The sequence below is a fragment of the Contarinia nasturtii genome, unplaced genomic scaffold, assembly GCF_009176525.2.
Source record: "Contarinia nasturtii isolate CC-2019 unplaced genomic scaffold, AAFC_CNas_1.1 Cnas_scaffold_695, whole genome shotgun sequence".
NCBI lineage: Eukaryota > Metazoa > Arthropoda > Insecta > Diptera > Cecidomyiidae > Contarinia > Contarinia nasturtii.
Window position 1 is genome coordinate 873,677 of NW_022198046.1, and position 21,802 is coordinate 895,478.

The 21,802-nt window shown below is 31.6% G+C and overlaps 3 protein-coding genes across 3 annotated transcripts; all 3 read left to right on the plus strand.

The window, feature by feature from the left end:
* Positions 1-715: 715 nt before the first annotated feature.
* LOC116340528 (UDP-glucuronosyltransferase 1-9-like) lies at positions 716-3,699 on the plus strand. Its single transcript, XM_031767077.1, has 6 exons — positions 716-724; positions 1,934-2,406; positions 2,500-2,542; positions 2,636-2,699; positions 2,859-3,164; positions 3,227-3,699. The coding sequence occupies exons 1-6, from the start codon at positions 716-718 to the stop codon at positions 3,697-3,699; spliced, it is 1,368 nt and encodes a 455-aa protein (XP_031622937.1).
* Positions 3,700-4,660: 961 nt separating this feature from the next.
* Positions 4,661-5,599, plus strand: LOC116341265. The gene is made up of 2 exons (XM_031768222.1): positions 4,661-4,754; positions 4,831-5,599. Exons 1-2 carry the CDS (start codon positions 4,710-4,712, stop codon positions 5,506-5,508), a joined length of 723 nt encoding a protein of 240 aa, XP_031624082.1. The 5' UTR covers positions 4,661-4,709; the 3' UTR covers positions 5,509-5,599.
* An 8,958-nt stretch (positions 5,600-14,557) lies between these two features.
* LOC116340836 lies at positions 14,558-18,664 on the plus strand. The gene is made up of 4 exons (XM_031767538.1): positions 14,558-14,677; positions 15,621-16,106; positions 16,733-16,937; positions 17,715-18,664. The coding sequence occupies exons 2-4, from the start codon at positions 15,923-15,925 to the stop codon at positions 17,917-17,919; spliced, it is 594 nt and encodes a 197-aa protein (XP_031623398.1). The 5' UTR covers positions 14,558-14,677; positions 15,621-15,922; the 3' UTR covers positions 17,920-18,664.
* The last annotated feature ends 3,138 nt before the right edge of the window (positions 18,665-21,802 follow it).

Below are 21,802 nucleotides of genomic sequence, written 5' to 3' on the forward strand. Positions count from 1 at the left end.
AGTCTCCAAAAATAAATTAAGTTACAAATCATAAATTTTATGGCATCGAATGCATTGAAAAACCGACTACCTAAATGGAATGCGTAAATTGTTGTGTGCTATATGTATCATATATATATGAGTTAGATTATACTATAAAACTGTCTGTTATTAATAAGATAAATATTAATAAAATGCCCATTTCCCTATCTTCTGCACATCAAATAACGGTTTTATGTGCTATGTATAGCTCTATTTGCTATGCGTGTTAATTTAATTCACGATCCATAAAACAATTTTATATGATACAATTTGCAGTAGCGTTCATCAGATGGCTTTCGCTACATTGACAAGCGAACGAAATAAATGTCGGGAAAAACAAATTTCGAAAGAAAAAAATGTATAAAAAGACAGCCACGAGGAGAATCGTAATCAAAATATATTTGCTGAATTGTTTCAACTTTCGACACATCATCGGGGAATAATTGCAGTTTGATCATCACCTTTATTGAAACGTACACACTCAAATAATGTGACGTCCAAATTGTGTCGAAAAACATTAAAACGAATTGGTGTTGATAACGCACGCAATTCGTTCGCAGTCACGCAAAATCACACATGCACAGTTTATGACCATCTGAAGGTGGCAGTTATAATCATAAAAATATTTTCTATCGCCTGTGATATTGTTTATTATTATGTTTCGAAAATTCGATTCAGTACATCGTATATATAGATGCGTGGGGTATGTCCCGTAATGGTTTCATGCAATTCAAACGTTATAGAAAAGATGTTTCAATGGAATTTCCCAGTTTCAATGTCATACAAAATTTGTAGTATAAAAATGATCGAAATGAGATACATCAACGTTCATCATTATTTTTTAATTCCCATTCATTACTGCAGATATTAATATACAATAGATGAGTAATGCAATATTATTTTGAGCAAAATTTTGAACTTTACAGAAGTTTGTAAGAAGCATATATCCATATATCATGATGTTTTGATAGTGTTTAAAAAAGAAAAAAAATATCGAAGTAAAAAGCCAAAGAACCAGGCGGCCACTGTCATGTACTAGATTCACAACTGTAGCCTTTTGTAAGTATACGAATGAGAGTGTAAATATTCTGTAAAACAATAAAAATATCTAACACAGTCTACGAATTTGGCTTTTTGCCTAGGGGATAGACACCAATTTCTAGTATATTTAGTTTCATTTAATATATATTGAGTTTCTTTTAGTTTCTTCTAGTTTCTTTTAGTACTCGTATACAAACAAAAACTCAAATATTCTGCTAGTATTTCTAGTATTGAGCCAAATGAATCGCATTGTCAGTGTGAAGACATTTATACGGAGAACAATAGAGACCATTGTTCTCACTAAACGCAAATATTTTGTTTACAAAAATGTACCGTTAATCTCATCATAAGAAAAGTATTGGCAATGTATTTTGTATGGATCGGTCGAAGAATCAATATGAACATTTGTTCACAAATATTCTTTTAGTAGTATACTTTTAGTTTTGCGAGTGTCTACCCCTAGCTTTTTGCTCTTTATGTGATTCAATGTTGTACAACACGTGTTAATAAGAAATGGAATGGCAGGCAAAAAATGTGCTTTTACTACAACAACTCAATAGCAGCACAAGAAAGTTTAAACAGTTCTCTGTATTATTTAACATTAATAGATTTTATAACTGGTTTTCCTTGATTTATATTTTCGGTTAAAGTGAGATAAAAATGAGATAAGTACCGATCATTCAATAGTGGTAACGAAGAGATGTCATCTTCATCTTTTTTTTTTATCTTATAGCACAAAATGAAGATTGTTTAATACTTTTTTATCATAAAACAGACAGTATATTCAGTTTAAAAACACTTTCCACGATGGTAAGATAAATTTGAAAAATATATTTTGTTTCTTTTGCCATTAACTTTATTCACTTTTCAGAATTTGTTCATATTGAGTTCCTTGTTATTGTTTGCAAGTGCAACGAGTGGCTTGAAAATTTTGCTTTTTACACCTATAGATGCTTACAGCCACTGGATATTCATGCAAAATATAATCCAAGCATTATTGAACAAAAATCATGAAATCACAGTAGTTACAGCAAAAACATGGAATGGCGTCAAGCCAACAAACTATACCGAAGTGCTTATTGATCCACCGTTAGATTCGGAAAAGGCTTTTTCACAATCAGAAGTTTATGAAGCCGAACTTGGGTCTATTCCGTCGATTTTAAAAAGATTATCAACAATGACAATGTACGGCACATTAACTGCCCAACATGCCTTATCCACATCAAACGTTCAGAGACTTTTGCACGACGAAAGTTTGAGCTTCGATTTAGTGATAAATGAAGAATTGTTTACGGAAAGTTTTTCGTTGTTCGCGTATAAATTCAAAGTTCCTCTATACTATCTGTGAGTCGTAAAAAACGTGTAAAAAAATCCTGTTTTTATGAGCAACTCAAAATATTTTTTAGACTCATTCGGATATTCGGACTTCATTGACAGGCAATTTGGATTGCTAACTCCGTGGAGTCACGTTCCTCATATGGTGAGTAGTACTAACTTTAACTTTTGATTATGCTATAATAGTTTGAAACTGATCACAAATGATCAACAAATGATGACGTTTTTACATTTACAGATTGTTCCGTATTCTGATGATATGGCATTTGTTGAACGATTTAGTAATGCTGTTATCTCTTTTGGTGACTGGGCTTTTCGGCGTTTGCAAAATGCAATTGCACAAAAGTATTTTGGCCATTTGGGGGAATTGTCTTCAATTGATGACTTAATGAAATATGTTTCGATGACTTTCATAAATACACATCGTAGCGTGATCTCCCCATGACCATCTATGCCTGGAGTCGCTTTCATTAGAGGCGCTCACATTAAGGAGCCGCAACCATTACCAAGAGATATTCAAATATTTTTGGATGGAGCAAATGATGGTGCAATCTATTTTAGTTTTGGTACCTATGTCAAGCATAGTGAAATACCACCAAAGCAACTACAATTGATTTTTGACGCCTTAAGACAAGTTAAACAACGAGTTCTTTGGACATTTGATGGTGATAGAAGTAAAGATATTCCGTCTAATGTTATGATTAAACAATGGATGCCACAAAATGATATTTTAGCACATAAAAATGTCATTTTATTCATAAGTCACGGTGAGGTTTCGTCGAATAATGTTTTCACATTTCGTTTATATTAAATAGTGTCTCATTTTCAGGTGGAATGTTCGGTCAATTCGAATCTCTATATCATGGCGTGCCACTTATAATGATTCCATTTTTTGGAGACCAGTTTCGAAATGCAGGTCGAGCCCAACAAGCTGGATATGCGAAGAAGATCAATTTTAAAGAACTTAGCACCAACATATTGGTTAATACTATTCATGAAATGACCACGAATAAATCATATTTGAACAGAGCAAGAGAAGTGTCTGGAATATTCAATGCCAACATGATTCATCTTTTAGACGAAGCTGTTTATTGGATAGAATATGTAGCCAAGTTTCGAGGTGCCAAACATCTTAAATCACATGCAATTAATATGCATTGGTTCTCAAACTTGATGTTCGATGTAATTGGTGCACTTCTTCTTGGACTTCTCACCGCAATATTTGTGATATATTTTGGGATTAAAATCATGTTTTGGCGAAAAAAAGTTTCAACACAGACGGCCAAAGTGAAACAAAACTAAGCGTACATATATTATACTGTTGGATTGTAAAAAAAAGTTTTCAAATAAAGAAAAAGTGTAAAGATAACATAGAATACATGAAACATGCAAATAAATGACGAAAAATTGTGATTTTTGACTAAAAGTTTTAGTTTTTATTGATTCGAGGAAAATACGGCACAAAGTCGATAACGGACATCGATTCCAAAGTTTCTATTTTAATTTGTCTTGTAAAATACTGCAATTGAAAGTGAAGATGATTAATTGTTTGCAAGAAAAGTACCAAATTGAAAATTTTATATTGAACTCTGTTATTGAATACTGCTAAAAAAATGTCATAAGTGCACGTGCATGTACATGGAATTTGCAGATAAAATTAAGAACAAACGTATTAAATACCAGCGATACGAACCGAAACCAAACCATTTTTTTGGTTTCACTTAAAACCAAACCGGAGCAATCGGAACGTTCCAATAATCCAATAATGTTCGCCATACAAACCATTTTCGGAACGTTCCGCTTGCTCCATTTCGTTCAATTCACAAATGAAACCAATTCGAGATACCACTCCGAAATCGGTTTGTATGAGAAATGTCCAACCGGTTCGCATCGCTGTTAAATACCTATAAAATTTTAACATTTTTCTTCAAACAAAGCGAAAAATGAGAATTGCTATAGCGTATTAGTTAACATAATATTATAAAGTGTTTTTGGTGATCCCATTCAAAATATTGTTGTGAACTCAAACAACAATATTCCCGTTCAATTTTCAGATGCCTTGAATTCCATAGAATTATAATTCATTATCCAATAATATTTTAAAATAAATGTTTCGTGTTTTCGTCTGTCCATAAAAATGTAAATGGAATTCTAATTAGAAATAATGAATTGTGTATTATGTGGATTAATATAAGCAAAAAAACACGTTGTATTTGAAAACCATTTAAAAGCACATCTGTGAGACAATATTTTACGATTAAAACTGTATAAATATTCTGTCACCTATGGATATTGTGTTACTTTGAAGCAAAATGCGTTATTTGATCTTGTTATTTTTTACTGGTTCCCTTTCTATGGTAAGTTTTTTTGTGAATAAACGTCTGCAACTATATATAATATTTTGATCAATTTTTCATATTCTTTTTTGTTTAGGACACAGAAGAAACATTGGTTACGATTAGGAGAATTGTCGATGAAATGAAAATTAAGAAAATAATTCCGCAATGGATTGCTGAAAAATATGACATGAAGCCTACTGAACCATTCCACTGTTTTACCTTGGAAGAACCATTGCTTGTCGATGATCAAATTAATCGACTTAAAAGTTACCCCAGTAAAATCAGTGATAAATCTCTTCGTTTGAAATTGAAAACATTTTTCGATACAGTCTATAAATTTTCATCGATGATGTCCACACTAAAGCCGGTAGTAGAAAATATCAAAAATTGTTGCCAATTATACCGAACGAAGCAAAAGGAATTCTTAAATACAGTAGAATCAGTTTTTGAAAAACTGAGAAAGAGTGTAAGGATACAACCATTTGAATCGAAGCTATTGAACCAATTTATCAGCATATCAAATGCGGCCAGTCGTTTTAACCAACTATTCAATAGCTATTCGCCAGAGATCAACGATGTTATAACCAAAATTGACCAAATAAGTTCATCGACATCAAGTGATAAGCCCAAACATATCGCAGAATTAAATTCAATCGTTGATAATTTTGTGCGAGACGGTTGCCCAAAAGTAATTAATATTCTTAATGGTGATGTCATTAAGATTTTAGGTGCTAAATGTCCCGATATCAAAGGTTTCTACGCTGGCTTATGAATGATTTTTAATTAAATTTATTTCATATTTGAATATGTATAGATTTTTGGCATTGACTTGAAATATAACACATATTATATAGTATAATATATACATTCATCGTTTGAGTTATTGAAATTCCAATACAAGACTTCGTTTGTTTTTGCGAATATTTATAAATGAATGAGGTAGAATAAAAACTACTTCTCGAAAAATTGGTATTTTAAAACGAAACCTAAAAAAAAATTCAATTAAAAGTGAATCAATTTTTTTTTTTGTCCAATTTTGTTCAATAAAAGTGAACCAAAAAAAAATTCACTCGGTTTTTTCAGTGTAAAATGTACTAAAATGAAATGTTTTTTTTAGGTTCACTTTTATTGAACAAGTTTTTTCGGTTCACTTCAATTGGACAAAAAAAAATTGATTCATTTTTCATTGAAAGTTTTTTTTTAGGTTTCGTGTTTAAACATTTTTCGAGAAGTAGTTTTTATTCTACCCCATTCAAATATAATCAGCTCAAAAGTATGGTCGGGCAAAAAAGCCGTCAGCAATTGGTAAAATTTATATTCAAGAACGAATTTAAAGAGAGGTTTATAAAGAAATGAGAGTAGAGAGGTACTACCTAATAAAATGGACAAATAAAAGGCGAAGAAAGTAAATTTTGGAATGCAACTATACCGATATCGTTTAAATATACGTATTACAACGGTAACAGTTGTTTCTCGTAAATCTTCGACGTCGCATTTCACAAGAGATTGATTTTTACGATGTAACTGGACTGTATCATATTTACATAAGTTTTTTAGATTGTGATTTTTTTTATTTACGTTTTGGGACTTTAAATAATCGAAATCAATTGAGTAAAAATTGTTATAAATTTGCGATGTGTGTTTTCGAGGCGTAAAATGTAAAGGAAGAACCAGACGAATCATTCACAAAAACAATGATCAAAAAAATGGGAACACGGACCAAACAGCCCATGTTACAACTTTATTATGCATGTACCGAATGTACATCATATGAATATAATATATACGCATCAATGGTCGAGAATAAACGGAATGTGATCAACAAACATCATTTTTAAATTACCACACATCGTAAAAATTACGTTACATAAATTTCATAATTTATTTTATTGCTTGAATACACACCGGCAATGCATGCGGACTGTATGTATACGTATATGGTTCCGGTATTGAGACTAGACGTCGCAGATGCATTACGTTGCATTATATTGGCATCGCACGTCATCCAGAACAAGTTTCAATTGCATAATCATCATCGGTCACAAAATGGAATATTCCAAGTATTAGATACGATACATAAAAGATATGGTATCTCATATTCACTTCGTTTTATTCGCAAGAATGCAAAAAGCATGATGGAGGAATTGCATTTTATCACATTTTTATATTTTCTCATTTATTCGATAGAAAAAAAAACGAATAAAAGACAATCCGCTTTAAATGCAAAGTCAAAATGTTTCCAATTTGAAATTGAGCCCGACTTTATGGTGGCTTTTGCATTCATAACCAAAGTGAGCAAGTTGAAAAAAAACGAAAATAATAAAAAAATAAATATCGAACCCATCCATCGATTGTGATGAGCGTCACATGTGCGATGCACAAAAATGGCAACAGCTAATGCAAACATAAAATCCGATTCTATACGCAAATGACCGAAAAGTCGTAAAATCGACAAATATATAGTTTCGCTTTGTTTGTGATAAGTTGTGACGCTTGGTCACCCCAAAGAATGAAAAGGCAGTGAACGATGCTTGCATCCAGGGTACGTTCGACAATAGATACAACTACAATCATTACGATTGCATTTTTTTTCGTATGTTTGTTTTTCAGATTATCGGTCAGTTGATTGTCATTTCGAATCGATAAATTTGCTTTTTGTTTCTGGAACAAATCAGCTATGAAGGTGACGGCACAAAATTGAAATTTGCTTTGATCGACATTCTAATCCAAAAACACCTTTCATAGCACGACACATTGAATATAAAGTCACTTTTTTCGGCTCAACATATCTAAAAAAAATCATGTGTAGTGATATGAACACATAGATTTGGTAACAAATTGCTTTTATTTAGAAGTTTACGACGTTAACATCTGTGGTAACAAAGTGACAAGAATATTTGCATTTTTCCTACAATTTATAACACAATGGTTGGCTATGCAATGCATCCATTTGGGCTCGCTTCATTCATTGCCATGTTTTGCGCTCGTAAAAATCAGTTTTTTATTTGATTCTTTTTTTGTCGTCCACAACTTGACAGCAAATTGAATTCAATAACTGATTTTGTTAATAAAGTAATAGATTCTATCTGCTAAAGCCGGGGGATTTTTATTTCCAAATGCACAGCCGATTATTTTTTTTTCCTCTGATTTCAGAACGAAAAAAAACCGATTTGATTGACCACTTTAGCGATCAAGTGGAACGATTATACGTTTTGTGAGGGTTAAATGTGTGAGATCTATTCAAGACATTAAACTCGAATATGTTGGATATGTCTTTATTTTTATCGTATTTTGACATATTTTTTCGATGCTTGAATTTTTGAAGTTTTCTTCTCAATTTAATTTGATGGTTCTAACCAATCAAAGAAAGGTCAAATTTGGAAGCAAGTCATAAATTGAATTCAATCAAAGTATGCATATTTTCAAGTGATTTCGCATTATTTTCAATCTACAGAACTACAATGATTTTTTTTCTATATTGCTGCATACTACTGTATTAATAAATTAATATGTATACAATTGAAAAAATAACTCGTATTTCCATACAAAGCAGCTACCATGCAAAACAAGTATAGTCTGCACATTTGGTCAAATTCAATGTCAACAATATTTTGCATCACTATTCATGATTATGCTATTGTTTAGAACGTTTCGCCAAAATATATATATTCATATAAAAATCACGTTTTTATGCGTCAAAAAGTCATAAAAATTATATTTAATTCATCTCTATTTGAATAACAGGAACCATAAAAATCATGCATGGTTATAAAATCAAAATCCTTTTGTAATTGTAACATTTTCATGATGGTATTTGCCGATATTTGTGTAAAAATTGGCTATTGTCCTTGTTGCATGCATGTGTTTGCGCAAAGTGCAATTTATTCAAATAATAAAATGGACAAAGCGATGGCTTCAATGTTTTTAGCGCTTATTAAAATAATCATAAATAAATTGGATCAAAAACAAATAAAAACGGTAGTCACCGAAAAAAGCCACACATGTGAATGAGCGCTGTATTTTTATAGGTTTTTGGTCATTTAACTGCGCCAAACAAATTTTATAGCCGAATGCATTTATGAATTGTACACCGCATGAAAAATAATCGATCTTGATGAGACTGATACAATTGACGAGTTCCCGGGAAAAATTTAGAAACGACCGTAAATTGGGTGCACCTAACAGTTTATGACAATTGCAAAAATGATGATGTTATTGTTCAAAAAACGCAACTTCTTCGTGGATGAAGAGTGAAAATTATTATAAATTTTTGATTATTTCTATGATTCGAATTTTCAAATGGATACGAATTGTAATGGCAAACGATCAATAAAATGACAAATAAAATTATTTAATATATTTTAAGTGTAGACAAACAAAACGCCGTAAGCTGCCCTAAAAATAAACGAAGAGCATAAAAAGAAGCGTATATATGTCACACATATGCGAGAGCGCGAGAGCTAGAGAGAGTGGTAATAAATTTATAGTCCAGAACAATTGAGAGGACACCGAGCGACAGTCAATCTGATAGTTAAAATCGAAATAGTTTTAAATAGAATGCGGGTTGCACCGCACCACCGTGTACTGTATTCCATACTGAGATCTTTTTATTGACCGAAATGGGATGCGTGGTGAAACACGTACATAGATACCATTCATGTAAGCGCATGGTAGCCCATGTGTTTTTTAAACGTATGATGAATGCACAAGTGGCAAATACACATACGATGCGTGTATTAAAGATATCCACATGTGTGTCAATTTCAAATAATTGTATTTCAACATTTTACGACCGATGCGAGACACCTCGTTTTATGCGGCACAAATACAGCCATTAAATTATTTGTTTCCTATTTCTAAAACTCCTCTTTAAATTGATTGGTTGACAAGAGCAATAAATTGACGTTTTCTGACTTTAGAATATTCATTGTGCAAAGAATGATTAGTAAATGGTAAATGGTAAACCCTATTAAATTCACTTTTGAATTCGGCGTATTAATTAGAAAAGCATATTTAGAAATATAGATTTTCATACTTTCATTGATATCAGACGTCCAACTCGTACGAAGAATTCCACTTTTGAAATGAAAACAATTTTGAGGGAACCGGCTATAACTCCCCTTCGGTGAATTTTTTGAACTTCAATCATCCAAGCACAGCTACATTCTTGAAATTGAGGAGGCAGCTATTAAATTCAAGCATACATACGTATGCCGTTACACCATCACATGTGTACTTGTTTCAACGGTGCCATTATAAATTTTCGGATATAAAAACTAAAGATTAAAATGATAACAACGAGTATATATTTTATTGCGAATTAAAATAAAACAAATAAACAAGCGTCCATTGCATTTTTGTTGATCAAATGAAATGAAATCGTACTAAAAAGTTTATGAGAGCTAGTAGCCAGAAATAATTTGTCAAAACATGTGATGAGGCTCTTTAACGAGAGCATGTAATTCTGTTGTGATATGTTGCCGTTTTGCCGAAAACGACACCGTATCACAATTAAAATGTTCGGAAAATTTCATTTATGTTCTTTAAATCTCATTCTATACATAAATATCTCAAAGGATCTGGACGAAGTGACTCGAATTATTACAGCAACGACTTAAATTTATTGCGTTACAGGCCCATTTAGAAGAGCATGTTAATTTTTTCTTGCATTAAATTTACGAATATAGTATGTGCAGTGCACACCACGAAGACGATAGTTTAATAGGGCCATTAAACAAACATGGAAAATTTAAGTGAGAATAGTGGAATATATGCGACCGTGTCTTTGGGCGTTTTGTATAATCGACGATGTGTCCAATTATTATGGAAATTTGTGTCGAAGGGAACGATGATAAATTTTAAGACAAAACTTATAGCACAAAAGACTTCATTTAAATCCGTAGTTGACCGTATTTTAACTATTACGATGTTAAATGGAAATCACTTAAATTGTTATTGCATGAAGCATTTATTAATTTTTAAGTGGAGGTGACCACTCAATCTCTACAAACATATGATTATTGTATATTGCTTGATTTTCTATACAAAAGCAAAATATGATTAAATATTCTCCTGAATGTAGATGAATATTGATGAGTTTTTTTGTATTTTAAAATTGTGCATGCCGGCGCTATGTGACATTGTATATGCCAATTGGCTTTTTTTTATTATAAAATTGTTAATAATTCATTATTCAATCCGTATGAAAATTTCTTAATTCGTTAAGACTCTTTTTTTTCAATTATGTGAATTTGAAAAGAAAACAGTGTAAAAGCAAAATACTCTTTTATTAACAAAAATGATTCAGCCTTTTGTGATTAGACTGAAAACACAAAAACTGTCAGATCATATTAAGCGTAATATCATTTCAAAGAGTTTAAATCGTCATTGCACATATTATTATTATTTTAATCGGTATAGGTTTTTTCGGGGGCGATGTGAACGATTCCCAACTGCACACCACACATATCATGACTTGTCTTATCATATAGAATTGCACATGTGTGTAATATAAAAAATGTAAAATTATTTAAAACGAATCAGATCAATTCGTCAAACTCATGTCAAACAGCAATCATAAAACGGTGATATCGAATCAATATTCAATCGGTTTAATATTACATCAACTTCTATTTGAAGCAATACAAAAGACATGCAAAGTAATACCTTTTTCTCCCCGATGCTAAACAATACCGAAATCGATTGAAACGACGAATTTAAAAAAAAAATCTAGACAAAGAAAACTACCACCGCGGTGCAACAATAGACACAGGCTTTTGCCAACCGCGAATCCAATCATATCAACCCATTCCAATAGTGAAGATGATGTCGAACATTTACAATTTAAAAAGAGACATACTTTGAACCGCGAATCCAAACAAATAAATCAAATATTCACGATGTGTTATTTTTCTCCTCTTCTCCAAATCATTTCGAACCACAAAAATATGAATTCAAATCGTTTGACAAGCCAACATAATAAATAGCTTCCGTATGCCATTCGGTGTTGTGTACGCTTGCAATCTTGTGCATGAATTGCTTTTTTTTTCACTCTCGCCACATTCAATTGCGTAGGCAAAATTTTTGTTCGACAACCCTAAAAAAATCATACATACACATTGAATGCATGCTTCCCATTTGTATGCGGATTTCCAGTGATTTTAATCTAAAAATCATAACTACATGTGTCGACATATGTGAATTACAAATTTTGATGAATGTACTTTCGCGTCTCTCACCGGCTCCATGCCACCGCAGCGCTTATGGGAAAACATGCGACGTGCTTTTTTCGACTCTCTTGTTTGGTTGCAGTATTCGCGATGTGCCAAACAATTTGACGGTGTGATTATATTGAGCCTTAACCGTGTGATGAAGTTACCATTTGTGGCCACATACTGTGGTTTTTTCCAGATAACCCCAACCACTTTGATTCGCTCATCTGCCAAAATTACTTTTCAATACTCTCCAAAGGCTAGACCAAAAAACTTGGTGGTGTTGTTTTTATAAACCGATTTTCACATCAAAAATAATAATAAAAAAAACGGAATGCTGAATTACACGTTCGATTGAAAGAACACAAATCACGAATTTTTTTTTACCATCATTTACGAAACGAGACATGTTAATATTGACTGATGAAAACTAATCTCCCTCTTGTTAAAATCCATAACAATCGATTGTTATTTTGTGCCAACTGAATAAATGAAATGAAATGAAATGGTGTTTGATTCGGGCAAATAATCTAAAAATAGTGCACATATTTGTGTAAAAATATTCCATTAAAATTGTATTTATTTTTGGGTCGAAGCCGATTTTCGAACTAGTACATTTTATAAATAAACAATACTAACTGCGACAAATTCGGTCAAAATCAACATTTACGCATTCAGTAGACAGTGTAATATGAACAAATGTGCTCTTTGCTTTAAAAAAAATATCCAAAATCGGGCAGATTCAGCACAATCATATAAACAAAGAATAAACGTTTACAAAAACGATGTTTTACTTACGCCAATTGAATTCGATTGCTCGTGTTAGTAACACACATTAACAATTGTGTCAATCGTGAATGCACTGACCGAAATTATATTCAAAATTCACATAACTTGCTCTTATCGGCTTTAAAACAGAGGAAAAAAAACTCCTGTGGACTTAAATGTTGAATTATTTATTTTGTTATTAAAAACAACTCAACATTTTATTTTTATAAAACGAGCTGGAAATTCTCTGGTTTCTATTATGAAATATTAGTTCTGTCAAGAGACAAACGAAATAAATATGCTTGTGAACAAAATCCCAGGAAATCCAATGGAAAATCGTGGAATGAAATGCAACCGGAGAAATAAAAAACGAAAAGAAAATCAAGCCATTTTATTCATTAAAGTGACTCTTGAAAGTCATCATAATTATTGTAATGATCATATAAAATGAAGATAGTGAAGTTTTTCAGGAACTAAACTTGCTCTATACAACACAAATAACGCAGTTTAATGGAGTGCTCGAGTTGCGAATCTCGTACAACACTTGTTTTATTTAGTTACGTATGTGATGATAACGCTAATTGAAAAGGAACCAATGTTATCATTCTCAGCAATCGTCATATTTTTTAAAAGCGAGATAGTTTTTTTTAATACGGTCGTTAGCGAACCGGATGAGAATCGTTGCTATTAGTACGTAAGTCCTGAATATATTTACGTGCAACGTTAATCAGCCAGTTTGCAAAATTTGCCGCCGTATCAACTTTTGAAACATAGTCATAAAACAATAAAATCTACGTGCATCGTTTTTATATTACAACTATTGCAGATTACGAATGAAAAAGTGCTTGAAGAAAATGTTCATATTTCAAACAGATAAGAATTTCTTCTTTCATATGGCGCCACGTTCACTTTCTTTTAACAATGTAATTTAAATTACATCTATATTTCGGGTAATTCGGCTGCCTTCAGACTATACCTTTAAAAATGTGAAACGTAAATTCAATTGAAATTGAAAAAGTTTGGTTTTTCGGAACGATTGATTCTGAAACGGGTAATACATCGGGATGTTTCTATACATCACTTTTATACTTGATTTAAAATGAAAATCTCTCAGATGTGTCAAAAGCCAATTTTTTTGTCGAATAGTGACTTTTGCTTATCACTCATGCCGTCATAAAAACGTACATATTTATTTAATTCTCGTTATGTTAAAAACGATGTACAAAATTTATGATAAATTCAGTCTGTGATCAGACGGTGAATAAATAAATAAACCTCTAAGTTTTTATTCTTACGTCTCGTCTGGAGTGTCACATAACATTGAACCAAGAGAGAATCAAATACACCCGAGAAGAAGAGAGAAAAAATAGTCAAATCAATGCAAAATAACAAACAAACTGTATTGTTGTTCCAGTATTATACGGGTTCGCTTAATCGCATTGTAATGGTTGACCATACACATCACGCTCTTAGTCACACTCACACACAGTTTTGATTCACAATATAAACAGTAGTTTGTATTTATTCAATACAATGGGAAACTTTTTCACTTTTTATACACAACACAAGTACATTCAAAGTCAAGTCATTGGCATAGCATTGTATGTACGATTGAATGTGATGTTATGTCGTCATTTTGCACACTGTTGCTTTCGATATTCATTTATTGTGTTTGAAAGTCTGTGTATATGTATGCACAATACCAAAAACGTTGATCTTGTGGTCATACACAAACAAACAAGCAACAACAGTAAAAAAATACGCAACATACAAACAAAAATCGTTTGAGTTTTCGTTCGCTCCGGCTTGATTTTTAATTGAAAGTTTTAAAACGAAAGTTGACGCTGAGCCGAACGTGTCGGTTTGTATGCTTGATCCGTTGTATTAAGTTCATATTTGGATTTTGTGAGAATAATTTTTGTCTGGATTTGTGGTTTTATTCGACCAAATTGAGTGAATAAGGTAATTTAAAAAAAAATCATGCCAAAACATGATTTTGAAGTGAAAATTACTGTGAATATTACTGTCGTGACTTTGAATTTATATTTTCAATTGAATGAGACTTTTCAATTTTTGTTTGAAATCATATCAGCTGTGTAGTGGATAATTTTTAAGAAAAAAACGCCAGTTTGTTACAATTCACATGTAATTTAATGAAAATTAAACGATTGATTGAACCGATCTCAATTGACGAATTCAAATTACTTAAATAACCTTTTGAGAAGAAAAAAGTGTGCGTGTGATTTGCAACGAAATATTGAATCTATTCGTCTGTTTGTTAGCGAGAGAGAATGTCGAAGTGTGTGTTGAGTAAGAGAGAGATGCGAATAAAAAACTATTCACCCTGTTCATAATTTCTTGTTCACCTTAAAAGTTCGTTGCGAGAGTAATTTTCATATTTCTGTTACGTTCTATGTCATACTCGAAATCAATAGAACAAATCGAAGGTAGAATAAATCGAATCTATCTTATAAAAATATACAGAAACAACTATGAAACCAGCATGATTTGTTGGTTTGCTTAGTTCATAAGTCGCCCATGATGTTGTTGATTTGACGTATGTGATAAAGGCCATTTATTTAGTTTTAAATAAAAACAGCCTCGTGTGTTCCAGTGCGCGATTATACATAAAAAAAGATCTCTATTGATTGAGTACATAATTAAATCGTTTGCTTTGGTGTAATTACAATATTAAAACTTGATAATAGTTTGAAAAAAAAAACGTCTTTTTCTCTCATTCTCTACACACATTAGACTCTTGTCGAGAACACAATGCACTAGTGCTCATTTGAATGAATATATATATATATGAAAATAACACGTATTTGATTCGCAGGAAGACAAAAATTCTCACTTTTAACAAGACAATATGTCTAATTGTTGTGTTTTTGTTTCTTGTTTCTAGCTAATTTTCAATTGAGGCTGAATCGCAACGGTGAACAGAACGTCCAAAAGATCACTTGGGTTTTGGTTTTACGCTCGAAACAAAGGTGTAGACACTCCAACAGAAATCAAAAGTACTTTGATGTGTGATTAAAGTGTCGTTGTATTCAAAATATCAACAGCTAATAGATTTAAAGATTTATGTGTGAGTGCAAATGACACTGAATTTCTCTTAAAATACAAAAGTTACAAAATCACTGCGAAAAAAAGAGAATATTCGTGTCGATTGTGTTTTGTGCGAAACAGAAATATTGTGATTCTCTAATGGATACGGCTTGGCGTTTTCGGTTGGTGCTAATTTGCACATTTGCAATAATAATTTTTGGTGACATACTGGGTTATGCCAATGTCAAGGGTGACAAAGACTCCAATGGAAATCATCAACGCACTGTCGATTCAACGCTCAAGAAAAATCAACATAATCGCAACCAACATCAAAATATTGAAGGTATGTTTAGTCGACTTTCAAATGACACATCGTCAGACATCTATGGGTCAACAAAATCTTTATTCGAAAGATTTCTTGATCTCATAACCAGTTTATTGAAAGTGATTTTATTCAAATACGGTATTTTTTTTATTGAAGAATGTTTTGTGATAATCACTTTTTTTTATCGACTATTCGAATTTATGTCATTGTCTCGTAAATACGTCATTGACGTGACCGCAATATTTGAGTAATTTGCACACAGTATTCTATTTTCGAAAACTACAAATAAATGTGGAAATCGAATTAAATTTGATTTAGATGGTTTAAGAGAATTTCGGCATTTTTCACAATTGATTGAATAAAATCGTTGCTAATCGCCCAATACAGTGTGAATGTAGTTCGCACTGAAAAGCAAAAGCAAAATAGTCGAGCAATCACGAAAAGAGGAAAACAAAATGGATTTTTATTCAATTAAAGGCCCCACAACATTTTTAATTGAAAAAAAAAACTATATATGTGTAATGTAATGAATGCGATTACATGCAATTCCCATAACAAATGTTGCGTGAAAAAGCGTGTGTACAATGTAAATGTGTTTTGTTTATTGAGCAGTGTTTTTTTTTCTCTTCAAATTTTACTTCCAGATTCGCCGTCAACAGAAGACATCGAAGATTTCATCTCGAAAAAATCAAACAGCAACACAAAGTTGTTACAAATCGATTTAAAGGATAAGATAACGTTGGCCAATCATATGCGTGAAGCATGCCTGCCGAAATTGCTGTGTGAAATTGCCGCCAAGCCATCCAATGTTATCACAGAAAAAGAACAAAATCTACTCGATTTGATTAGGTATGTAAAAATAAAGCAAGCGTCACAAACAATTGTTATTGGCTTAAAGAAAAAAAAGGCACAGTAAATGTATTCATCAACTATTCAATCAACTCCAACGGATGAAACTCGGTAGTATCAGTGTGCTGAATTAAATAGTTGAGTATAAGAAAGCAATGAACGCTCGTTCAAAATCCAACAAAGAGAAATGATCGTTTCTTTTTTCATTCGGTTAGTCGTCGCTCTCGTAACAACTTTCACTCTCTACACCATAATAATGAATGCTTGAACTCAATCCGAGGAAAAAAAATTTTATTTTCTTTTTTTGAAAGTATATTATTGATATTCATCGAATAGTGGAAAAAAAAATCTATAAATACGCTCACGTATATGACATACATTGTTTTTAATTGAATAGATAATTATATCGTGATTCGACGTGTATTTTTATCACAGCAATTGCGGTTTATTGTTGTTGATAAATCTGGTCTGAGCAATTAACGTCATTACATAATAATATTTACAAAGACGTCATCAGACTGATACTTATCTCGGTTCAGCGTTCTCATGTATATATTTTATGGTCAGAAAGTAATTCAACGAATTTTGCAAATTAGTAACAACATAGTTCATATTTAAAAAAAACTACAACTATTTATAGCATATACCTGTCCAACCACTTTCTTTATATGGATATGTTTTTTTAATGCGGAATTTATCAACATATTTGATGCGCAGTTTTTATCACGTGACGTCTTTTATTCAATAAATTATGATTTCTTTTTTTTTAATTTGTAGATCGACGACTTTGTCTTTTGTTTGGCAATATTCAACGCCAACAAAGTGGCACTTTGCCGCTCACATGGGACAATTGATGCGTGATACGATTGACTCATTTGGGCGAGCCGCTGGTTGCTCGGAACTTTGGCCACAGTGTCCATTCAATTCGGCAACACTACTTCAATTGAATAAAAAAGACGGCGGTAGCCTATCTGGATATTAAATTGCTGTTGAAAATGACGTTCAATCCATGGTGTTAAACTTAGGTGGCGATGATGACTTATACGACTCGATTAGTTTATGATATAGATAGATGAAAATTGTGATAAACCCATGAACTCTCGATGAAAACTCTTTTTTTTTTTGACCAATTTTTTACAACGAAAGTCATATTCTCAAAGTGTTTCACATGACTTCAGATTAAAAGAAACTTTATTTATTAACTCAATATTAGGAAAACCAAACATTTAGCATCATTACTTACCAGAAGAAAAAAAAGTGAATATGGAGGTCATTCCCATTTTCATAATGACATATTGTGCGGTCAAATTATCGCATCAAATGTCAACTTATTTCCGGTTTTGTTTTTTTTTTTTGTTTAAGAATTTAGTTTAAGCGGCAATCCAACCATTTAATTTAAAACGATTTTTTTTATTCATGTAAAAAGTTATGCAAATCAAAATCAGTTGTGCGAAAACCTTAGACGACAGTTATGGATATGAAATAAGAGCGAGTATATACGGGGAAGCTGAAAATGTCAATTTGAATTGTAAATGTGTAAATATTAAACGCAATTCGATCATCTAGTCCCTGATATGTTCAATGAAGAAATGACCGAACAAAAATGGAATATTCAATCGAATTTCCGAAATAAGTTTTAAATCGCATGAAATAATTAAGTAAATTTTTGAAGAAAACTGTAAATGATACAAAGAATAAACAATAGTTCAAAAGAACATTGCTGACAACTCGGAAAAAATCACAATTTAATTCTTTTATGCTTGAAAACAAATGACAAATCACGATGACAATCCGCAAAGTCATGCGATTTTTAAAACAGGTTGGTGTTATTCATTCAGACATTGTTGCTATCAATCTTCAGACATTGTTGCTATTTTTTTCTCTTCCTCTCTTTATCTCGCCCACATCAGTCTCCACTGAAATTATTGTTGTGTTTTGGTAAAGTATCTTGTATTGAGTTAGCAATGATTTGTTTATTTATTTAAATAATTAGAACTTTAGTCACGTATTGCTTCAAACGTACCGGTTTTTCGATTGTTACAGGTAAAGCACATTTATATTGAGCCCAACTCTTTCTTCTAAATTTAGATGAAGTGTCATTCTCAATGAATTTAATATAAATGTGAGACAAACAACAATATCATACTGAAATCTGAATTTATTCAAATCATTGCCAAAGAAATATGTTCGAGTGACGCAAATTGGTTTTGATGTTATCACGAAAATATTTTCGCACCTTTTGCATTTCTTGTCTTGTGTGAAAACAGTTATTGCAAAAAATTTATTTTTGTAATAGAATTCCATTTTGAATAACAAGTTACTTAATTTTATTCAATCTTATGGAATTTATTTCAATATACAGAGAAAAAAAACGTGACATAATTTAATATCAAAAACAATTCTCATCCATACGAACGGGAGTAAAATTTCAGGCTTCATTATAAACTTTATAAGCAATGATTGGGTGCTCAATATCAATAAGTCAATTAAATCAACTTTTATCCAAAGAGTGTCTGAGATTAACAAGTATTTAAAATATAAAAACAAGAACATTTGCTAATTTCAGTCAAAAATTTATCAAATTGAAAGATTTCCAATGCCCGTATGTGATTTATGCAATTGTAAATATACTTTCCCCTATTTTTGTCATTCTTTAACGGAGTATTTGCACACATGTTTCGGCGTCAACGATGGATCATTTAACTTAAATTGCTTTTATTGATTTCCTTTCGACTTTGTTTTCAAAACAGCATTGGTCACTAAGGCGTGCAACAAAATGATAAATGATTTGTAACGATTGGTTAATGTAATACCAATAGGGGATAGAAATGCAACTTGTTTCAACAATTAAGGACACATTTTCAATCATCACTTTCATTGTAAATATCCAATTCAATGGTATTTTTATATGAATTTATTTGACTTTTAATCTCTTACAAAGTGCATCAATTCCGTTTTGAAGAATGAAATGTAACACTAAATTCCAGGTTATTTTTTCAATTATCTAACATTTGTCACTAAATGTTCACTGAGCCTGATTTCATTTCTAAATAAGTGAGCACCAAATAAATGTTGAATATTCAACTATGCAGTAGAATATGCATCGCTGAAGGACATGATTCTATAGAATCGAAAAACAATGAAAATGTAAAATTGTTTGTTATTATTGTCGCTGTTGTGTGCGTGTATGCGTGAATTGATGCTTAATTAAACATGCATAATAATCGAAGAAATGCCTCGAGCGAACAATTATTATCAAACCAAGCGTTTTCGTCAAATTTATTAATATTTGGGTTTTGAACATATCCGTGCCTAAGAGTTAGTTGTTGATTCATTCGATTCATATGCTCAACTTAGTACAACATACAAATTAAATTATGTAATCAAAGTGTTGTATCTTAAAGTACATTCACCGAACATCTTTGTCTAAGGCAAGCCGTCGTTGAGAATAATATGACACAGGTGCAGATGAAAGATTCATGCATTCATGTTGCAACATGACATTGTACGGCCATAAATATTTACAACTATAATATTCGAGCTGCGAATCACACGTGTATCATAAATTATTATGGATAAACTGTTTGCGATTATAACTCGATATCGGTCTTGGAATGTCAATTTCACGTAATTTTGTTGAAGTTTAAAAATTTACAATTTTTCCGTCGTTGTTACTGCCAAATTTTTTTTTGCTGAAACTTTCATTCAAAAGACGTCTTTTATCTTATTGAAGTTTTTTACACATGAAGACCCTTCAAAAGACCCTTTATCAACAAAATATGTAGTAATAACATTCATTCCGAAAGACTTTCTTTCCGCTTAATTCATTTGTTTTTCATTTGACATGAATCACGTGGCTTCTTTCATTCGATTTGAATAATGAACTTTGGGATAAATGTTAAGATAATATTTTCCCAATGAATTTGCAGCTCTGAATCAAATGCATGGATTTCGAATTAATTGAAGTGCTTAAGAGCCTCTTGTAGGCATAAAACAATTAAGAGTCGTATCAAAATAAATAATGCCACAGATGAAAATTGACGATGCACACAAAGAGAACAAAATGATAAATGAGTTTTTTGATTTTGTAACTTATGCACGCGACCAACCAACATTTTTAGTCTTCTTAATATATGTTGCTTTCGTTGAAACCAGAAAAAAAAATCCGCAATATCGACTCATTTGAACCAAATACTTTTTGTTATTGCTGTAAATTCGAGGAAGAAATCGCACAAAGCATTGTTCGTGTCAACAGAAAACAATTAGCTTCGATTATAAATGATATCGTGACATTTTAATTTGCGAAAATACATTGTGTTTAGGCAAAAAGAATTCCAAGCCAATCTTTTGTCTACAGCAATTATACTAAACATTTGCTTTTCGCTGCATATGTAGTCGCTGCACTACAACACCCCATCAAATATCCTATGAAAATAAAAACATTTTTTTTGGATCGGCATTTAATTAATCATTTTATACATAGTCCAGGCGTATACACTTTCATTTATGTTTATCTTTCAAAGTGAAAAATACTTCCGAAAATATCACAGAAAATGACAAATGATTGTAATAACTTTTTTTCGTTCGCTCACCACATTAATTCATGCATAATTTTCATTCTTTCTAAAAATTGTTGTTCTTTCGACACAATTCTACCAAAAACATACCATTTTTCGGCGTTAAACAATTAATCTTCAGGGGAAAAAATTCACCACAAATGAAATTCTGGGCAAGTCTTTAGATGTTTGCATTATAAAAAAATGATGTAAAATAAATAAATAGTAAAATGTTTTTGAATGCTAATTGAATATAAGAAGAAACAAAAATAAAGGGTTAAACATATTTCACGCATATATGTCCCATTT